The sequence below is a fragment of the Megalobrama amblycephala genome, linkage group LG16 (genome assembly GCF_018812025.1).
Source record: "Megalobrama amblycephala isolate DHTTF-2021 linkage group LG16, ASM1881202v1, whole genome shotgun sequence".
NCBI classification, from domain to species: Eukaryota; Metazoa; Chordata; class Actinopteri; order Cypriniformes; family Xenocyprididae; genus Megalobrama; species Megalobrama amblycephala.
The window spans coordinates 8514776-8535050 of record NC_063059.1 but is presented as its reverse complement, the minus strand read 5'-3'; the positions used below and the strand labels follow the sequence as shown (position 1 = coordinate 8535050).

The following is a 20275-nucleotide window of genomic DNA, read 5'->3' as shown; positions in this document are numbered from 1 at the left end:
TATTTGATCAAAATACAGTTAAAACTGTAATATTGTGAAATAATAAAAATAACAATTTAAAAATAACTGTTTTCTATTTTAAGATTTTAAATGTAATTTATTCCTCTGATCAAAATTGAATTTTCAGCATCATTACTCCAGTCTTCAGTGTCACATGATCCTTCAGAAATCATTCTATGCTGATTTAGTGGTCAAGAAACATTTATTATCAAAGTTGAAAATACTGCTGCTTAATATTTTGTGGAACCCATGATACATTATTTTCAGGATTATTTGATGAATAGAAAGTTTAAAAGAACAGCATTTATTTGAAATATAAATCTTTTCTTACACTTTAAACATTTTTTTTACTGGTACTTTTGATCAATTTAATGCATCAATAATGAATAAACATAATACCCCGATTTTTTTAATGGTGGTGTATGTCACCATTGTGTGCTTGAGTAAGACACTTTACCCCAGGTTTCTCTTAGTTCCTAAATAGGAAGCAGTGTTCATTACTGACATGTAGGCTTCCATGTGGAGTGTACAGGTTTAAAACGCCCCCTCACTAGTCATACATCACAGAGGTGACAGCAGAGATTTAGTCCTGTGTGCATTTGACCCAGCTGCCCTGAAGACTTGACTCTTTGCTTATTAAACCCAAGTGTGAATGTGTGCTGCTTGTTTTAGTGACTTAGAATGTATCTTTGTACTTATTTCTAGTGCTTTTATGTGTCTGAAAGAGAGAAAAAAGGTGAGGGAGACTGAAAGAGAGACACAAGAGGTCAACCGAGGCAGTAAGAGCAGTAAAAAGAAGGGAAAAAATACTATATCACATCTCATGTGTTTTTCCACTTAAAATACACCTGTGAAAGAAAATCTGAGAGAAAAAGAATCTCAAATTGATTGAAACATCTGCCAGTTTGTCATTTAACCCTCAGGTGCTCCTCATGTAGGGGTCACACTCTTACTCCTCACAGTCAAAAGTAGGGTTGGGAATCGAAAATCGATTTTAATTCTGGGATCGGATACTTGTTATAAAATAAAAATTTTGATTCCTCTTATTGATTCCTTTATGTGTATTTTAATATGACTTTAATCCATTAAAGCGCAAGAAGACCCGCGCACTGTTTTCTGTGCTGCACACACAGAAAAAGTGATTTTAATGTGATTTTAAACCAATCAAGTGCAAGAACGCACGCTGTTTTCTCTGCTGCTCACACATCAAAAATGTGTGCACAGAAAGCCGCCTCTCATACTGAATAGTGCGTGATACTGAACTGAGTTCTCTTCTATGTCTTTTTGCACTTGAACAGGCAAATACACACAAAAATATGTCAAAATGTCCTCATAAACACAGTCGGTTATGTCTTAAGTGAACGTAAACAGTTGACAAAGAAAACGCATGTGTAACAATATATTGGATCCGTGCAGCTCTTAAAGTGACAGCAGCCTAATATTCTTGCTGCTGTCTCTATAATAACATTACTCAAACAACAAAAGACAAAGAGAAAATTCACTCACTGTTCTTGACTGAATAACTTTTGTAACTATATTTGTAATGTATATTTATTTATAAAGTGCAGTGTTATTTTACTTTTGATTAGTTTTTGTACCTGAATAGCCTACCTGAAAATCTACCTAAATTTGAAGTCATATTTATGCTATAATTATGTATTATATATATATTAGGGCTGTCAAAATAACGCGTTAATTTTGATTAATTAATCGTAGAAAAAATAACGCAGATTAATCCATTCCGTATTGACCTTTGAACCTGGAGCCGTTCTAGCCACCATTCGACTGTAAAATGAAGGAGGGAGACGACTGCTGCGCTGACGGACAGAACGAGCAGAGCTCCTCCCTCGTGCGCGTGAGAAAGTAAGCACCGTCTTTGCACTCTCTCTACCTCACACATAATATCTAAATCAACTGACACAATGCTAAAAGTTAATAGCCATGATGCTAACATGGAGTAAAAACTTAATAAACAAACAAACAAACAATGCTAAAAGTTCGTAAGACCGAATCCATGTTTCACGAGGCGCATTCGGAGAATGACAGGCGCCCTGCACGTGCAGCTGACATAAACCACACTTTCAGCAAACAAAAAGAAAATCCTATCCAGTGGTGAAGTGTTTTCTGTGTTGACAAATCTTTTGCGATATCCTAATAACAGTCGCGATTCGCACGCAACACGTCAACGTCCGCTAATGTCCGATTCGCGACCTAATGACTCATTTGAACAGATTCATTTTAATGAATCATGACAACAACTGATCTGTCCACACGGTCTATAATGAATCGTTTACTCGAACAACTCTGAAATGAGAACATAAGTGTGCTTACCCCATTTAGCAAGAGTGGTTAGTAAAATTAGCCTTAATAATCCACAATATTTTCAGGTTATTTAAATGACAATGTGTAATAAATTAGGCCTACCTATAAAATCAGTTAGTTTAGACTGGAGTGAGGTGAAACCAGAACAAAGCAAGTTGTTGTTAGCTAGGTGCATTCAATTGTATATGGTAGAAAATTATATTATTAGTTAACTTCTAAATGCTACTTCTAAATAACTTCTAAATGCTACTTTTTAATACTTTTCAGGTTATGAAATATGATATATATATAGTTTTTTTAGAAATATTTTTCGATATATATATATTTTTTAAATGAACTCCTTCATTGCTGTACTTTTTTTCTGCATTTTCAAAAACATTTTCAAATCCTTCTTTTTTTTTTAAGGAACATTTTCAAATCGTCTTTGATTTTTTATTTTTATTAAATTGAATTAAAGTGTTAAATTAAATTGACTCAGGTGACAGTACAGACCGAAGGTAGGCCTATAGAATGAAGTAATGTCTCAAAAGCTAATAATTTTTGCATTTGTACTTAGTCTTTGTCTAATGCTATTTCCCCAAAGAAAAGCTGTAGTATTGTCTAAGATATTTCTCCTAAAAAAGAGAGAGAATTGTTACATAGTATAGAATGTAATCATTTAATTTTATGAGAATTTGATGTTTATATTGTAACCTCTGATCTTTAATTGAATACTGTAGAATGTCAACGCAAATCTAAGCACACCAAGCCAGTTTTTGTTCGCCGGCCGACAAAATTTTTTCAGTGTGTTCCGCACCGTCGGCTGAAGTGGGTCCTCGTTGGCTTTTTATCGGCCGATTCGACATCGGCGTCGGAGCTCGTTGGTCAGTCGGGCCATTCTGATTAGCTGTTCAGCTACTGCCACCTGCTGGTACTGAAAGGCATTTCATCTTACGCAGTCGCAGAACGGACGTGCTACTTGGCCGCCGGGTGTCGCGCGTCGGTTTGGTGTGTCAAGGCAACTTTGGACCCAGACGCTGCCGACGTGAGCCAAACTGCTTTCGTCGGCTTGGTGTGTTCCGGGCTTGAGATGCATTTGTCACAAGAAAATCTGAGAAGCAGAAGATGCACTTCATTTCATAATAAGAAGAAAAACATCAAGACATTGAATTTCATTTTTGTAATTTTTCTATGAATAAGGGTAAACAACGTGCATTAAAAAAAATTGCATTGCCATTTGACGGGTGGAATCAGGTAGCAGGAGGTCAGGAAGCACAGAGACATGCCTTTCCATTCGTCTCTCTCTCTCTCGCTCTCTCTGTCTCTATTCTCTCAGAGGGAAACAGCTGTGCTGCTCCTGAGGAAACTATCCTTATTTATTTCCCATTGGAGAGGTAGTTCTGATAGATAGAATATGATTTTGGACTCTGTTGAGAGCTCGGATGCAGTTTATGGTCTAGAACGCAAGGAAGGAGGGGCAGTTAAGGTTACAGCTTTTTGGAAGAATGTCACTTCTGGCCTGTTTCCACAGTGGCTTCTGTGAACCTCAACTCCAAATGCATCATGGGAGATTCTTTGGCCACATGCTTGACCTTTTGGCTTTAATTCTTTATGTAGTATATTCTCCTGGTATGTGACATTTTAGGGCTCTCACATTCAGTTTTTGCAAATAAGATTTTGACCTATGCACAGTGATATTGTAACAAAATCATAAAGTATTATCTATTGTTTACCCACTTACTGTATATTTACATTTCCTTATACACATCAGCTTCATTGCAATAATGTATAACTCTTCAAATACATAATGACATTAAAAACTTTACTAATTTTGTAACTTTACAAAAAAAAAACTTAAATGTGCATTACTAGAGATATAAACTGTCTATTTTTTTAATCAATGATTCATAAACTAGAGTTTGCCTATTAATATTAACTAATTTAATTTAAATATCTGTTTTCTTTCTGCAGGCCTTTGTCGTAATCTCTGCAATCTTCTGGAGTCTACAGTGTGTGAACCAGCTTGGTAACAGGATGAAGAAACAAAACTAGATAAGAGACCAACTAACCTCAACAATTAACCTCATATTGACATTTCACAGAGATAGTTTTGCAAATCATTCTCCTTACAAACTTTTGACTCTGATTTTGGTTTAGCATTGAAAAGATGCTATTAAAATGGTATGAATGAAGATACTAACACAGTAACGACATGTGTATTGTAAAGACAATATGGTTCTAAGTGCTCAGAATGGTACAAACTAACTTTTCAATCATAAGCACATCTAATGCATGCAGTAAATTAAACTTAGAAGGTACCGATTTATATTAACTGTAGCTTTATCTGCATGCATATCTCAGTTTTATCATACAGAATCTACCTGAGCTTTTACTGACAACATAAAAGAGCACCATGCATTTATTTTTAAATGTGATTTTAACATGTAATATTTTATAGCTATATATTGTATTTTAGGAAAAAATTTTTCTTCTTACAATAGAGAGGCTGGTTGTTAGCTGTGGTGTGCTCTCATGTAATTCTACAAGTTACCACCAGGTGGTACTAGCAGGGCCACTAAAATTGTGTCCCCATTTCATTCAGTAGCCTACTTATGTTTATTGATCATTTCATTGTTTTTGGAGGGACAGTTTCAGTGGAGAACAATTCCTATAGGACGAGAAGAACAGAGCACTTAAAACCACTGATTTCTTACAATAAGTTGAAAAAGTATTGGTTTTGAAATATTATTTTTGTTGTTATTATCATTATTAATGATGAGAATAAATAAATAAATAAAATAAGAATACCTTATGGTGTGTTTTTTAAAAACTGAACCACTATCTGGGTACAATTGGATATAATAAATTATATTTATTATATAATTTATCACAGCGTACAGTCAGCCAGACAAATTACAATAACAATATTAACAGTAACAATAACAGTATTAACTTTAATAAATGTTAATGAAAAATGGAAAATATTGGATTAAATATTTTCTTCGCCAAACATTTTAGCTCGTTTTACATCTGATTTGCACACATGTATTGATTTAAAATAGCAGCTTTTTGACTTGATGCCACTGTTTCTGCAGTTTAATTTTCCAGTTTCAAAACATCTGGATTTCACACCTGGAATGAAGTGAGGTGGCGTGCTTAAGTGGTGTAAATAATTAATGACAAATTTGTTGGATGTCTCGCTAACCGATCCCCGGAGGAGTGTCTGAATTTAATGTTATTTAAATGTTACTGCTCATTAAAGACAGAAGCAGCAGTAGTTTAAGTAAATGATGCTAACAGTATGTGCAGAATATGAACACATTTACTATTTTCTGTGGAAACATGATGAAACCTCCCAAATAATCACTAACTGCTTTATTTTGCTTTTTGATGAATTATGTAACACATTTGCATCGAATACACTGTATATGTACATACCTGCTTTGCTTATTTGGGAGCTGTTACTAACAGTTCCTTAGGGAAGATGGTCCCCATTGACATTTAAAAATATTCTTCACAGGGGATCGGTTATTCTGTTCAAAAGAGTTTGAGTCTAAACTACATATGCATGTTCTCCGTTATGATGTTGTTTATATAAACTAGTACCGCTGTACAGGTATAGTCACATAACAGCTTGGTTTGACACAAATCTCTTTCCTGCCATCACCGACTGTTAGTCGCATGCCTGCACATTGAGTTTGAGCTGAAAGCTCACTGATGTGAGGATAACACACATTAGCAATGACCCAAACCTCTTTTGCGCTGATATGTTGTCAGCCTATTACATTATTAAGTGCGGACTGCAAGATCCGCATTACAAGTACACAATACAATCAACTGGAAACGATTTTCAGAGACTTGATTAGGTAAAATGTATAATGTGGTGAAAATAGCAGGCCTGTCCTCCTTGAAATGGCAGATGGGTCCTGTTAGCTTCGCAAATGTGGTGTTCTGCTGCCAGAAAAGACCCAAATGACTCATGTTCAGATTATAGCATTACGCTGCTTGCATCAACTGGCAGAACTAGAAAGAAACAGGCCCATCCTTTATGTCTCCTAGCCTGGAATGAAACTCTTCCACTGGATGTTGACCACGGTAAAATATACAGTATTATGGGATTTGTGGCCTCATTTAGATTTGTTACAAGATTGTTTACAAAATATGTGGCGTTTACATTTGCGTTTTTCAACTAGACATGTTTACAGTTGGCAGTAATTTGCCTTTGCTAATGGTTTCCAAACAGCTATTTATTGAAAAGTGATGTGCTCCCAGTGCATGTATAACTAAAAGTGTTGTCATCATTTACTCACCCTCCAAACCTGTTTGACTTTCTTTTTCTGTGGCACAAAAAAGAAGATGTTTTGATGAATGTTTGAGCAGTTTTGGATACCATTAATGTTCATTGTATGGCATTTCTTGAAATATATCCACAGTAAAAGATTACAGAATATAATTTCAGTTATATGACAGATATGGTTGGAGTTATTCAGGTAAATAGAGGGGATTCAGAAAGTTTGGAAAAGCTGTCAGTCACTTCACAGGTCATGAATCCTCTTTCCTCTAACAAAATGGATGGACCAGCTTTCTCATGCGTAACATTTCTTATATGTAAGCGATAAGGTACGAGAGGATGTGCTGTATCGTGAATAAGTCATGGCTGAAGGCCGTTGTTAGACATGATGCGAAGCGGAGTGAACGCCTTCAGCCGTGACTTATTCACGATACAGCGCTAGCCTCGAGTACCTTATTGCGTTTATAAAACGGTTACCACACAATACACAAAATATTAAAGCAAAAAATATGTATCAGTGCAACTTTCATGAAGTAAACTTTCACTAAAAGCCTTCCTGACCGTGAACAGCAACAGAAGTTACATTATTAGGCCATTAGATGGCAGCAAAGACTGTCTTTATGAGTGTGTCCGTCAGTAGCGAAGACTTTTACATTGAAAAGACTGAACTGTTGTGAACACGGAACAAAACGCAACTGACAAATGCTTTGACTAGCGCTGTCAGTCACGGGAAAACCCCTTAACTGTTAAAAGGACAAGATAAAACATCGGACATTTAAACAGATTGTTTATTATGAACATAGGACTGACCTGAAGGAAAATGCTAAATCTGAATGCAGGTAATAAACTTGTTCACTCGATCTCTTTCTCACAACACTCTTCTACATAATACAGTAACTTCAATGAACAATATCAATTGAGAACATACAGTTTACGTTGCTAAGAGTGGTTGCTAACAGAACCGTTGGGTGAAGCGGTCATATCCGTGTTTTATCATGAATGAAACAACTATTGACCAATCAGAATCAAGGACAGGAGCTAACGGTTTTATGCATATTATGTATACTATGCATATTCCTAAGTATGGTTAATTTGTTCTACCGATTTTTTTTTTTATTCAAGTAATATATTCTTTGAAAACAAGAAATATATTCTTTGAAAAATATTCAAAGTATTCAACAAAAATTTAACATATCTGAATATTTGTAAATTGAAGTTTACACCCCAGGCACCCCAGGCACCCCCCCCCCCCCCCCCCCCCCAAAAAATAAAAATAAATAAATAAATAAAAAATAATATTCAGAAATATTTTAAAACATTTCCAAAAAGTATTCTGCATATTTCTAAATGTGGTTAATTTGTTCTTTTTTCATCAAAAAATATAATATTTGAAAATGTTAAACAAATATTTAAAAAAGGTTCTACATATTTCTAAATGTAAAAAAAAAAAAAAAAAAAAAAAAATCATCTTCAGAGTCAAGATTAAACATGTTAAAGGGGACCTATTGTGCCCCTTTCCACAAGATGTAATATAAGTCTCTGGTGTTGCCAGATTGTGTATGTAAAGTTTGAGCTCAAAATACCCCACAGATCATTTATTATAGCTTGTCAAATTTGCCCCTATTTGTGTGTGAGCAAAAACACTTCATTTTTGTCTCTTTAAATGCAAATGAGCTGCTGCTCCCGGCCCCATTTCCAGAAAAGGGGGCGGAGCTTTAACAGCTCGCGCTTCGGTTGCTCAACAATAACAAAGCTGGAGAATCTCACGCAGCCAAAATGAGGATTGTCAGTAACGGAGTTCAGCCTTACATTGTTCAAACCGGAGTCGGACACTGATGGAGAGACTCAGGAAGAAGTTACAACTTTTAGAATGAAACTGGACATTTCTGGTTAGTGGGTAAATTTATGTAGTTGCTGTGGAGTTGATTCAACTCATCGACTATCATGTGCCGTCATGTTAATCTTTTGTGCAAATCTTGCGTTGAATTGACCCTCGTTTGTGAATCAGTCTGGAGTAAAATGACGGCATGGTAACGACACTCTACTACAACAACTCTTCCTCTTCTCTAAAGCAGCCCAACATGACCTCACCCCCTTTGTTGCGTGTTCCCGGGGGCAGGGTTTATGTAAATTTTAGGGTTAGTGATGTCACCAACCCAGGAAGGAGCTTGTTGTAGTCCCTACCAGCCATTTGTTGTAGTCCTTAAGAAGCAATTTCTGTAATATATCTACATTTGCATTGAGCTGTGAGCATCGTAATTTTGCAGATGTTTTTTTATGCTCTAACAGCAACATTACACACTAACTAAAGTTTAAAAATGTATATCATAATCCCCTTTAATTACTTTGTCAAACAACACAGTAGCAAGGCAACCTCAAAACATGACAAAGTATGTTAATTGATAAAGGTCTAGCGTCATTTAATAATGTTTGTTGATGTTATTATAAAAGTTAATATATAATTTAACACAACTTTTTCATAGATGGTCCCTGAGTTAAATGAGACTCTCAACAGTAAGTCAGTAAAGGTACATCCTCAACCCTAACTCCCCCTCATAAGGCTGCATATTAATGTGCAGCATAGCCTTCCACTATCACATCCCAGATCCACTGCCTGCTAAATGACAAGATGGAGAGATCAAGGGGGAAAAGAGGAAGGGAGGGGGAGTGTGTGTGATGTGAGCAGAGGCACAAGAACTGATTGTTGCAGATGAGTAGATCGCTCTCCCTCTCTCCAGCGCTCCTCTCTCATGCTCATTTCCTCATAGATACAAACACAGTGCTTCTCTTAGAAGAGAGAGGGATTCTCGCAGGTGACGTCCACTCCGGATGATGCGGGAACAGACATGACATGCCTGCCGGATCGCTGCTGTTGACTTTGAGAAGCATCAGGTGAGTGGAACTCTGCATTGTGCACTTGTGTTTGTGGGAAAGAGGGAATTGTGTTCCATCTGTTACCAGTGACATCATGATGGAGCTCTTGACTGTATTTGCATTGCTTTATTCCAGGGTTGTTGATTTGACTAATGGTGGTGGGGTTGAATATGCATTGTTGTATGGAATGGTTTGTATACGTGTGATCATTTAATGCCATTATAATTTGTCACTTTGTGAGCCTAGCTTGTGGGTGTAATGTATTTCAACTGTAAAAGCCATTTTGAATGAGGGTTAAGGCCAAGACGAGGCCAAGTTTATCCATTTTTCGTACCCTGAGGTAAGACAGAGAAGAGTTTGTTTTGGTTTCTTGACATGACAAGCACTTTTATTCATAAATAAAGATTATGTTTCAGAAAAGACACTTGCTCCAGGCACTTCCTGCTCTTGTCACAGGAAGTCATGACAGGATGTGGAATTGAGTTTTCCTTCAGTCTGTAGAATGCTTCAGGAATGGATGAGTGCATGGGAACATGTTTTGCTATGAAAATAGAAAATAGTAGCTTAAACACATTTGGAAACTAAAGTGTGATTAATCATTATCATATTGCCTATCAGCTGATATTAAACTCTTTTTTTTTTTTCCGGCGTTGGATATTTAAATGTTGATTCTCATTTTCTCTATTTATACATTTTGATTACCTTCGTCATTATCTAATACTCACATTAAGTACATTTTTAACACTATAATTACACTAATAATTTCATAAAATTACATGTAATGTTTAGCAAATCTTAAAAATGAATATCCATTTTTCCTGCTGCACAATGTTGTTAAGCCTAAGTTTTATTTATCATTTATTTGGACAAAATAATATAGAATTTTAATATAGGCAATTTATTGGTTATCAGTCATAACATAAAAATAATTATTGTATTATTGGTGCATCCTTTCTGTACTTTCTCTCTTAATAGATTATTGAGTTGAAATCTACAATATTTCCAGTTCAAAATATCAGATTCTACAGACGTTACTACAGTAAAAACATTTTCAATTTTCATAAGGGATAAAGACCCATATGTCACTCGTAACTATTTATTTTTTTTTTTTTCACACAATATGGTTTTTATGGGGTAACTCACAAATATCTACATTGGATGTTGAGCTTAAAATGTTTATGGTTTGATTTAATTTTTAGTTTTTTAGATTTATGTACACTACTGTTCAAAAGTTTGAGGTCATGATGGTGTAAGAAATGAATACCTTCATTCAGTAAGGACACATTAAATTGATCAAAAGTGACTGTAAAGACATTTATACTTTTACTATTTTCAACATTGATAATAATAAGAATGTTTCTTGAGCAGCATTATTATTATGATTTCTGAAGGATCATGTGACACTGGAAACTGGAGTAATGATGCTGAAAATTCAGCTTTGCATCACAGGAATAAATTACTTTGTGAAAAGAGAAAACTTATTGCAATTGCAATAACATTTAACAAAAATACTGTTTTTAGTGTGTTTTTGAGCAAATCAGTGCAGCTTTTTTTTTTTTAGGATGAAAGACTTTTCTTTTTTAACTTACTGACCCCAAACTTCTGAACAGTTGCATACTTCTCTAATAAAATTGGAACCCAGTCATGCTTTTACAGTACAAATCAGTGCTTCACATCAATCAATGCCTGTCACTGAGGTCCGGTCTAACTTTGACGTCAGTATTGACTGGCATGATGTTACACATTTGATTTGTTGGCACGTGTGACACATGAACTATTCTTGTCATTCTGTGATGAACGGTTCCAAGCACAGAATCACAAAAACTGCTCTATACATATACAATGCTGCTTAAAAGTATGTGAACCACTTGCAGAATTTATGAAAATGTGAATAATTTTAACAAAATAAGAGAGATCATACAAAATGCATGTTATTTTTTATTTAGTACTGTCCTGAATAAGATATTTTACATAAAAGATGTTTACATAAAGTCCACAAGACAAAATAATAGCTGAATTTATAAAAACGACCCATTCACAACTTTGTGAACCACTGATTCTCAATACTGTGTGTGGTTACCTGATGATCCACGACTGTTTTTTTGTTTTGTGATGGTTGATCATGAGTCTCTTGTTTGTTCTGAGCAGTTAAACTGAGCTCTGTTCTTCAGAAAAATCCTCCAAAAATTCTTCAGTTTTCCAGCATCTTTTGCGTATTTGAACCCTTTCCAGCAGTGACTGTATGATTTTGAGATCTATCTTTTCACACTGAGGACAACTGAGAGACTCAAACACAACTATTAAAAAGGTTCAAACATTCACTGATGCTGGAAATAGTTCAAATATAAAAAAGTTGCTGGAAATCTGAAGAATTTTCAGGACCTGAAGGATTTTTCTGAAGAACAGAGCTCAGTTTAACTGCTCAGGACAAACAAGAGACTCATGATCAACCATCACAAAACATAAAAACAGTCGTGGATCATCCAGGTAACCACACAGTATTGAGAATCAAGGGTTCACAAAGTTTTGAGTGGGTCGTTTTTATAAATTCAGCTATTTTTTTTTGTCTTGTGGACTTTATGTAAACATTGTTTATGTAAAATATCTTACTCAGGAGTACTAAATAAAAAAATAACATGCATATTGTATGATCTCTCTTATTTTGTTAAAATTATTCACATTTTCACAGATTCTGCAAGTGGTTCACATACTTTCAAGCAGCACTGTACGTGAAATGAGAAATAATTCTAGACTATATTATTCAAATATTTTACCTTGAAGGTATGTGCTTTTTTAACATATTACACACTGTAATGATCAGTTTTGTAAAAATCACATGATGACTGACAGTTTTCTCATTCTCTCCTCAGAGGTTGAGCTGGTGGATCTTATACTGGAATGTAAACAGAGGCAGAGAAACACTGGGCAGCATGTCTAATGAAGAAAAGTGGGTCACTTTGAGCCCAAACGAATTCTCTCTTCTTCAAGAATATGCACAATGTAAGGCCTTTATTTCGTAATTCTTAAAGGTGCTCTAAGTGATGTCATGCGTTTTTAGGCCAAAACATTTTTTGTCACATACAGCAAACATCTCCTCACTATCCACTAGCTGCCTGTCCCCTGAACACACTGTAAAAAAACGTGGTCTCTGTAGTCGCCACAAGCTCCGAAAATGGCAACGAAAACAAACTGGTGCAGCCTGGACCACGAAACATAATAAACATGCTCCAGCCAATAACCGACAAGAATGATTTTAAATGCGCGTTCATGACTGTTTCAGGAAGCACGGAGGGGAGGGGGAGGGGGAGGAGGAGGGAGGGTCTAGCTAGCCTCTGTTTTGTTTGACAGCACTTCGAACGTCAACAGGAAGTTACTCCACCCAGGATCACTTAGAGCGCCTTTAAGTTGGTTAGTTTAGACCAAATTTGTCCAATATTTTTCAATGCATCATTTATAGTTAAATTTAGTTTAAATGTTTACTTAAGAACATTTTTGAGATGTGGGAGTCAAATACATAAAAAAAAAAAAAATTCTTTAATCAAGATACATTTAATTGAGAAGCAAAATTACTTAAGATATTAAGTCTTGTATACTGAAAAAATTATCAAAATAAAGTGAGTTCATGCTTAAAACAAGAAACAATATCTGCCAATGGAGTCAGAAAAGTACGGAGGAGGATTAGGGCCAAGCAATAATAAAAAATAAAACCATCTCGAGATTGAAGTTGTTAAAGTTCGAGAAAAACTCATTAAATTTCGAGAAAAAAGTCGAGATAAAATGTTGAGAATAAACTCATTAAATTATGAGAAAAAACTCGTTACATTTCAAGAAAAAAGTCAAGATAAAATTTTGAGAATAAAGTCATTAAATTACGAGAAAAAAGTCGTTAAATTACGAGAACAAATTCGTTAAATTATGAGAAAAATGTTGTTAAATTTCGAGAAAAAAGTCGAGATAAAATGTTGAGAATAAAGTCATTAAATTACGAGAAAAAACGACTTTTTTTTCGTAATTTAATGAGTTTATTCTCTTAATTTAATGACTTTATTCTCAACATTTTATCTCGACTTTTTTCTCGAAATTTAATGATTTTGTTCTCGTAATTAAACGACTTTTTTCTCGTAATTTAATGACTTTATTCTCAACATTTTATCTTGACTTTTTTCTCGAAATTTAATTAGTTTTTTCTCATAATTTAACAAGTTTATTCTCAACATTTTATCTCGACTTTTTTCTCGAAATTTAACGAGTTTTTTCTCGTAATTTAATGACTTTATTCTCAACGTTTTATCTCGACTTTTTTCTCGAAATTTAATGAGTTTTTCTCATAATTTAATGACTTTATTCTCAACATTTTATCTCGACTTTTTTCTCGAAATTTAATGACTTTTTTCTCGTAATTTAATGACTTTATTCTCAACGTTTTATCTCGACTTTTTTCTTGAAATTTAACGAGTTTTTTCTCATAATTTAACGAGTTTATTCTCAACATTTTATCTCGACTTTTTTCTCAAAATTTAACGAATTTGTTCTCGTAATTTAACGACTTTTTTCTCGTAATTTAATGACTTTATTCTCAACATTTTATCTCAACTTTTTTCTCGAAATTTAACTACTTTTTTCTCGTAAATTAATGACTTTATTCTCAACATTTTATCTTGACCTTTTTCTCGAAATTTAAGGAGTTTTTTCTTATAATTTAATGAGTTTATTCTCAACATTTCGACTTTTTTCTCGAAATTTAACGAGTTTTTTCTCGAAATTTAACAACTTTAATCTCGAGATGGTTTTATTTTTTTTATCATTGCTTGGCCCTAATCCTCTTCCGTAGAAAAGTTATCTTGTTTTCCCTTAGAAATTACGTTTATTTTTCTGACCCCAATGGCCGATGTTTTCTTGTTTTAAGCATAAACTGACTTAATTTTATTTTAAACTGACTCAATTTTTCAGTATACAAGACTTAAATCTTAAATACAATATCTTAAATCATTTTTTCTTCTCAAGTAAATGTATCTTGGTTTAAAAATGTTTAGATATTTGTTCTGAAAAACAAGAAAAAAAAATACTAAGTAAGAAAATAATTTTTTTGCAGTGTACTATATCACTTCATCATTCACAGTTTATTCTTCCGTATCTCCAAAGAGCATCTCCATCCTCTAAATATCCTTGCGGAGACACCCTGACAGGCTGCCAGTTCACAGGAATAAATATCAAACCATTTAACACCATTTGTGCATGTGTCACTTAAGGAAATGTCATTTCCTGTCTGGAGCTTAAGGTTAAGTCTTCAGTCTAATCCAATCGCTACCAGACTATGATGGGGGAGAAAATTCTGACTGACAGTTATTAATTCCCCTAAATACATAATCCATCTATGATGAACGTTGATTCCTCCTGAGGTCTAATGCTGTGGTGGGAGTCAGTCTGACCGAAGTGTCATCTATAATCTCTTTTTGGAGGAAATGGTTAGTAAAGCCCTGTGTTTGCTGTCAAAGTAGACAATTTTCCACCCATTATGTATTATATTTACTATTAAGATAAAGAGATAAAACTATTCTTAGACCATTTTAGTAGCAAGAATCTGCTTGACATGACAATAATAAAGGATTGATTGCACACCAATTCAAAAACTGACCACATAAAGATCAAGATCCAGATTTGTGCCATTTCATTACCCCAAAACCTGCATTCATACTTAACAAATCAACTGTCAAACAGAAGATCTTTCATTACGTATGCAGAGAACAGAGATTGTCTGCATTTAATTGAGTAATCTGAATAATTGATGCCCCCAGAGCCCGCTGTTTCCTGTGCCAGGCCAAAGCTTCTCTCATTCTGATTGGCTAGCATGCAGTACGACAATATGGGTCATTAGTGAACATTAGTGAAGAGGAAGGAGGGATATGTCCCTCTGCAGCCGATTGTCTGCTAGGTTTGATAGTCGTGAGCTCTACCATCATCATACTCCTTGATAGAGACAAGCTATTTCCTCAAAGATGCACTCTAGTGCTGTTTTAAAGGGGTACTATTATGTTTTTTTACATTTTCAAATTTCTTTAGTGTGTAATCTTGCTGTTTGATTCATTTATTTTATTTATTTTTTTGAAAATTTACAAGTACAAAGTCCACTACAAAGGGAGTTTCTGAACTCCCTGAAACGCCTTGATTGATTGTAGTCTTGAGTTTTCTTCCAGGAACATTGTCACAATATTCCGCATTTAAAGGGTTAGTTCACCCAAAAATGAAATTTCTGTCATTATTACTCACCCTCATGTTGTTCCACAACCGTAAGACCTTTGTTCATCTTCAGAATACAAATTAAGATATTTTTTGATAAAATCTGAGAGGTTTTTTTTTATCCCCAATAGAACACAACATAATTACCATCATTTCAAGGTACAGAAAAGTACTAAAGACATCGTTAAAATAGTCAACATGACTAAAATATTTTGTGCGCAAAAACTAAACAAAAATAACGACTTTATTCAACAATTTCTTCTCTACCCTGTCAGACTCGTACACATTTGATGCAGTGAACACAGTTCAGCGCTTCCGTTTTAAATAAAGTCATTATTTTTGTTTTTGCGCACAAAAAGTATTCTCGTCGCTTCATAACATTAAGGTTGAACCACTGTAGTCACATGGACTATTTTAACGATGTCTTTAATACCTTTCTGGACCTTGAATGATGGTAATTATGTTGCATTCTGTTGGGGACAAAAAAATCCTCTTGGATTTCATCAAAAATATCTTAATTTGTGTTCCGAAGATGAACGTCTTATGGGTTTGGAACGACATGAGGGTGAGTAATTAATTACAGACATTTCATTTTTGGGTGAACTAACCCTTTAAAGAATTCTTGCCTTAGGCATACTCAAAAAGTTGAGTTGAGTTGTGTAAAGCCCAAAGTATACTTCACTTTTTACATGTAGCAAGGGTCAGTGTACAGTGCACGTGACAAGAATTTCGTCATCAGAAGAGTATGTGCGTACTGTACGTGCACCGCCGGACTTTGTACGCTCAGGTCGCACATGCGCATTTGTATTTTTTGCAGTAATTAGTTTATCCACTAGGTGGCAACCGTGCCCTAGGAGCGTAGATTCACAAGGTAGTCAAAGAAAAACTGCATAAACAGAACAGACCGGAACACATGCAAGCTACAGCGATGATGGAGGCCTACACAGATGACAGATTGTGTGAAGAGGTTAGTAAGTACCCTCATACAATACATACAGTACAAAGACTGTGTACTCGTACGAGTCAAGTGACATATGCTTTGCAAGGCTGTGCGTTCGACTGTGCGCGTACACTAGCGGATGCGTAAAAAAAGTATACCCAGGGCTTTAGTTGTGTGTTGAAACTCGAAATTATGGTAAGGGACTTGACATTTCCAAAACACACTCCACCAAAGCGTTTTTTTTCCAGCTGCTAGCGTACGTTTTCATTGTTTTCAAAGAGAACGCCGCGTTTTTTTAAACGCCAATCAGAGTGGAGGAGGGGCGGGACAATTACAACACCGACCAACTGTCACAACATTCTTGCTGTACAACAACGACATTAACAAGCAGAGTACGGAACAAAATGGATGAGAAATTAATATTACTGCTCTCCGAACATACATAGCAAGTAATTCCACATTGTGTTTACATTTTTAGTCTGAAACAAATTACCTGCAAAATCAGTTATAACTTATAAGTAACAGTGCCGCGGATATTCCGTATCATAGCAACAAAGCGTCTCAACGGAAAAAAAACGCTGCGCTGCACAAGCGCTCTCAAGCGCTCACAGATAGGCGTTTTAAGCAGAGCGCCTAGCGTTTTCAGCTGACTGGAATTATTTTTTCGAATACTATTTAGGACGCATAGTATGCGAATTGGGACGCAGCAACGGCCTTAATATAGATCAGTGGTGCGCGCGCTTTCGGTGTGAGCGCGAAACCTGCGCAATACAAGCACTAGGCTACTTAACCGGAGCGAATGAGACGAGAGAGAGAGAGAGAGAGAGAGAGAGAGAGAGAGAGAGAGAGAAACTACCAACACACTCACTAAATGCTAGAGACACTTCTATAAATATTGTAAGATTTAACATTTTTATTGCAATTTTATTATTATTATTGCTAGATTTTTTTTTTCTTCATTATTATTATTGTATTTATTTATTTTTACTGTACAGTGTTATTAATGCTTTGGCAATGTAAAGATTTCTTTCTCCATGCCAATAAAGCTATTTTTGAATTTGAATTTGAATTTGAGAGAGAGAGAGAGAGAGAGAGAGAGAGAGAGAGAGAGAGAGAGAGAGGAGGCGTCCGCGCGGGTGTGTGTCACTTCACCGTGACAGAGGAGAGAACGAGAACGCGCAGATGACGTTTTTGCCTGTGCCGCTGGTAACCAAACGGATCGGCTCGGAATCAAGAAGTGAGACTGAAATCGGGAAATCGGCCGATTCCGATCCCTGGCCGATCAATCGTTGCATCTCTAAAATAAATATAAGTGTACTGTAGCAGTACGCAGGGAAGGAGACCTTTTTTTTTTTTGTATGGATGTCAATGGAGGAGAGGCTTCACTATGCTGAATAAACTGTTTTTGTGGGAAAACAGCTTATCGTTTAATGAATTGACAGCCTATCGACTAATCTTCAACATGTTTGCTATTAAACTTTAGTTTTGTATTGTTCTATTTTTAGAGTTCACACTGAAAAAAATGCTGTTTTATAAGAGAAGTCAGACAATTTTGCGACTGGTAGGATTCAGTTTACGGTACTTCAAATCAGCATATTAGAATGATTTCTGAAGGATCATGTGACACTGAAGACTGGAGTAATGATGCTGAAAATATAGCTTTGCCATCAAAAGAGTGAATTACATTTTAAAATAGAAAACAATGCATTGATATATTTATATAACAGTTTTTACTGTGTTTTTGATTAAGTAAATGCAGCCTTGGTAAGCAAAGCTTATTGATCACAAACTTTTGAATGGTAGTGTAACCTTGCCATATCCAAATCAAAATATCTTCATCCTTCAAACATCAGACATGTGTATCTTAAAAAATATGTATACAACCTATTGTCTGTTTTTGGCATAACTCGGCGCAACATTAACACATCATTGACCCATAAATTTCTTAAGCTAAATTTACTTACGCTTTCTTTACTATAATCTTCCTCCTTTTTTCTCCTTTGTTGCAGACACAACGAAGAAACTAAAAGATGTTCTGCAGGAGTTTCATGGAGATGGGATTCTGGCCAAGTATAATCCTGAAGAGGTATTGCAACTCTTTATGCTCTTATGAAGCACACTATATTGCAGTGTTCATGCTGAGCTAAGAATGCTCTACTGGAGCAAATGTTATGATGCTGATGATATAATTTCAGCAGATATTAAAACCATTAAACTATATGATGCTTGAATTGGGTAATGAAACCATTATGGTTTCCATAATTGCTTGGCATCCATTTACTGAAGATGTCTCTTGCTTGTCATTGTGTTCTGCATAGAAGCCGGAAATCTTCAATCAGGTAATTTGTCTTTTTATAGTTTTACAGCCTGATCATGCAGTCATGATGTTAGTATGAAGTATTAACCGAGTAACAGGGGAAATCTCCTTCAGCAGGAAATTGACTTTGAGGGTTTCAAGCTCTTCATGGAGACCTTCCTGGAGAATGAACTTGCTGAGGAGTTCTGTCAGCATCTCTTCCTCAGTTTCTGCAACAAAGACCCCAAGCCAAGCTCCTCCATGATGGACAAGCAGACAATCATGGGTAGTGTGCATTTTCCCAATCACACAGGCTGTACAAACTTATTCATACATATTTGAGAAAAACTACAAATTTAATATACTGTAATTTCTAATCAAGAATGCGCTAGTTTAGAGGAAACATCTGGTCAAAATTACACTACTGTTCAAAGGTTTGGGGTTAGTATGAATTTTATTTTAAGAAATTAATACTTTTATTCAGAAAGGACACATTAAATTGATCAGAAATTACACTAAAGACATTTATAATGTTAGAAAAGATTTCTGTTTCAAATAAATGCTGTTCTTTTGTACTTCTTATGCAAACACTTATAAAGCAGCACATTGATAATAATAAGAAATGTTTCTTGAGCACCAGATTTCTGAAGGATCATGTGACACTTAAGATTGAAGTAATGATGCTGAAAATTCAGCTTTACCATAACAGGAATAAATTATACTTTAGAATACATTAAAATGGAAAACAATTATTTTAAATTGTAATAGAATTTCACAATATTACTGTATTTTTGATCAAATAAATGTAGCCTTGTTGAGAATAAGCATTTAAAAAATCGTACCCGTTAGCATAAAAAAACAATAATTTTGGCCACATATATGCACACAAAGCAACTATATTTAGTTTTTTCCCTTTATTCCTATTTAATTGTATAACTGTCTTAAAAGCAATAGAGCTGCAACAATATTCTCTAGAAACACCACCAGGGCAAGAGTTAGTGTAAAAATGGAGAGTCCACACTGTAAAAAATTTATTTCATGATTTGTTATGACAACATTTTCTTTTGTCAAATCAACTTCAATAATTAATGTGGTTCAGATAACATAATATTTTGAGTTTCAATGACAACATTTGAGTTTCATGACAACATTTTCTTTTGTCAAATCAACTTCAATAATTAATGTGGTTCAGATAACATAATATTTTGAGTTTCTTTTGATTAACCCAATCGCCTTCATTGTATTAACTCAACATTTTAATTTCAGTGAACTCAAAATTTTAGTTACTTTTTTAAGTTAAACCAACAAGTCTTTTTCACATTGCAGGGATTTCTAG

General features: G+C 35.0%; 2 protein-coding genes across 2 annotated transcripts in view; both read left to right on the top strand.

The window, feature by feature from the left end:
• Positions 1-5108, top strand: part of agmo (alkylglycerol monooxygenase) — a 49510-nt gene extending 44402 nt beyond the window's left edge. Inside the window, exon 13 of the mRNA XM_048160962.1 lies at positions 4273-5108. Within this exon, the coding sequence (XP_048016919.1) occupies positions 4273-4353 (81 nt within the window). The 3' untranslated portion in view covers positions 4354-5108. The remainder of the gene's footprint in view (positions 1-4272) is intronic.
• Positions 5109-17790: 12682 nt separating this feature from the next.
• dgkb (diacylglycerol kinase, beta) overlaps positions 17791-20275 on the top strand; it is a 70724-nt gene continuing 68239 nt past the window's right edge. The window contains 4 exon segments of the mRNA XM_048161659.1: positions 17791-17880; positions 18653-18729; positions 18962-18982; positions 19078-19225. Coding sequence (XP_048017616.1) covers positions 17826-17880; positions 18653-18729; positions 18962-18982; positions 19078-19225 — 301 coding nt within the window. The 5' untranslated portion in view covers positions 17791-17825.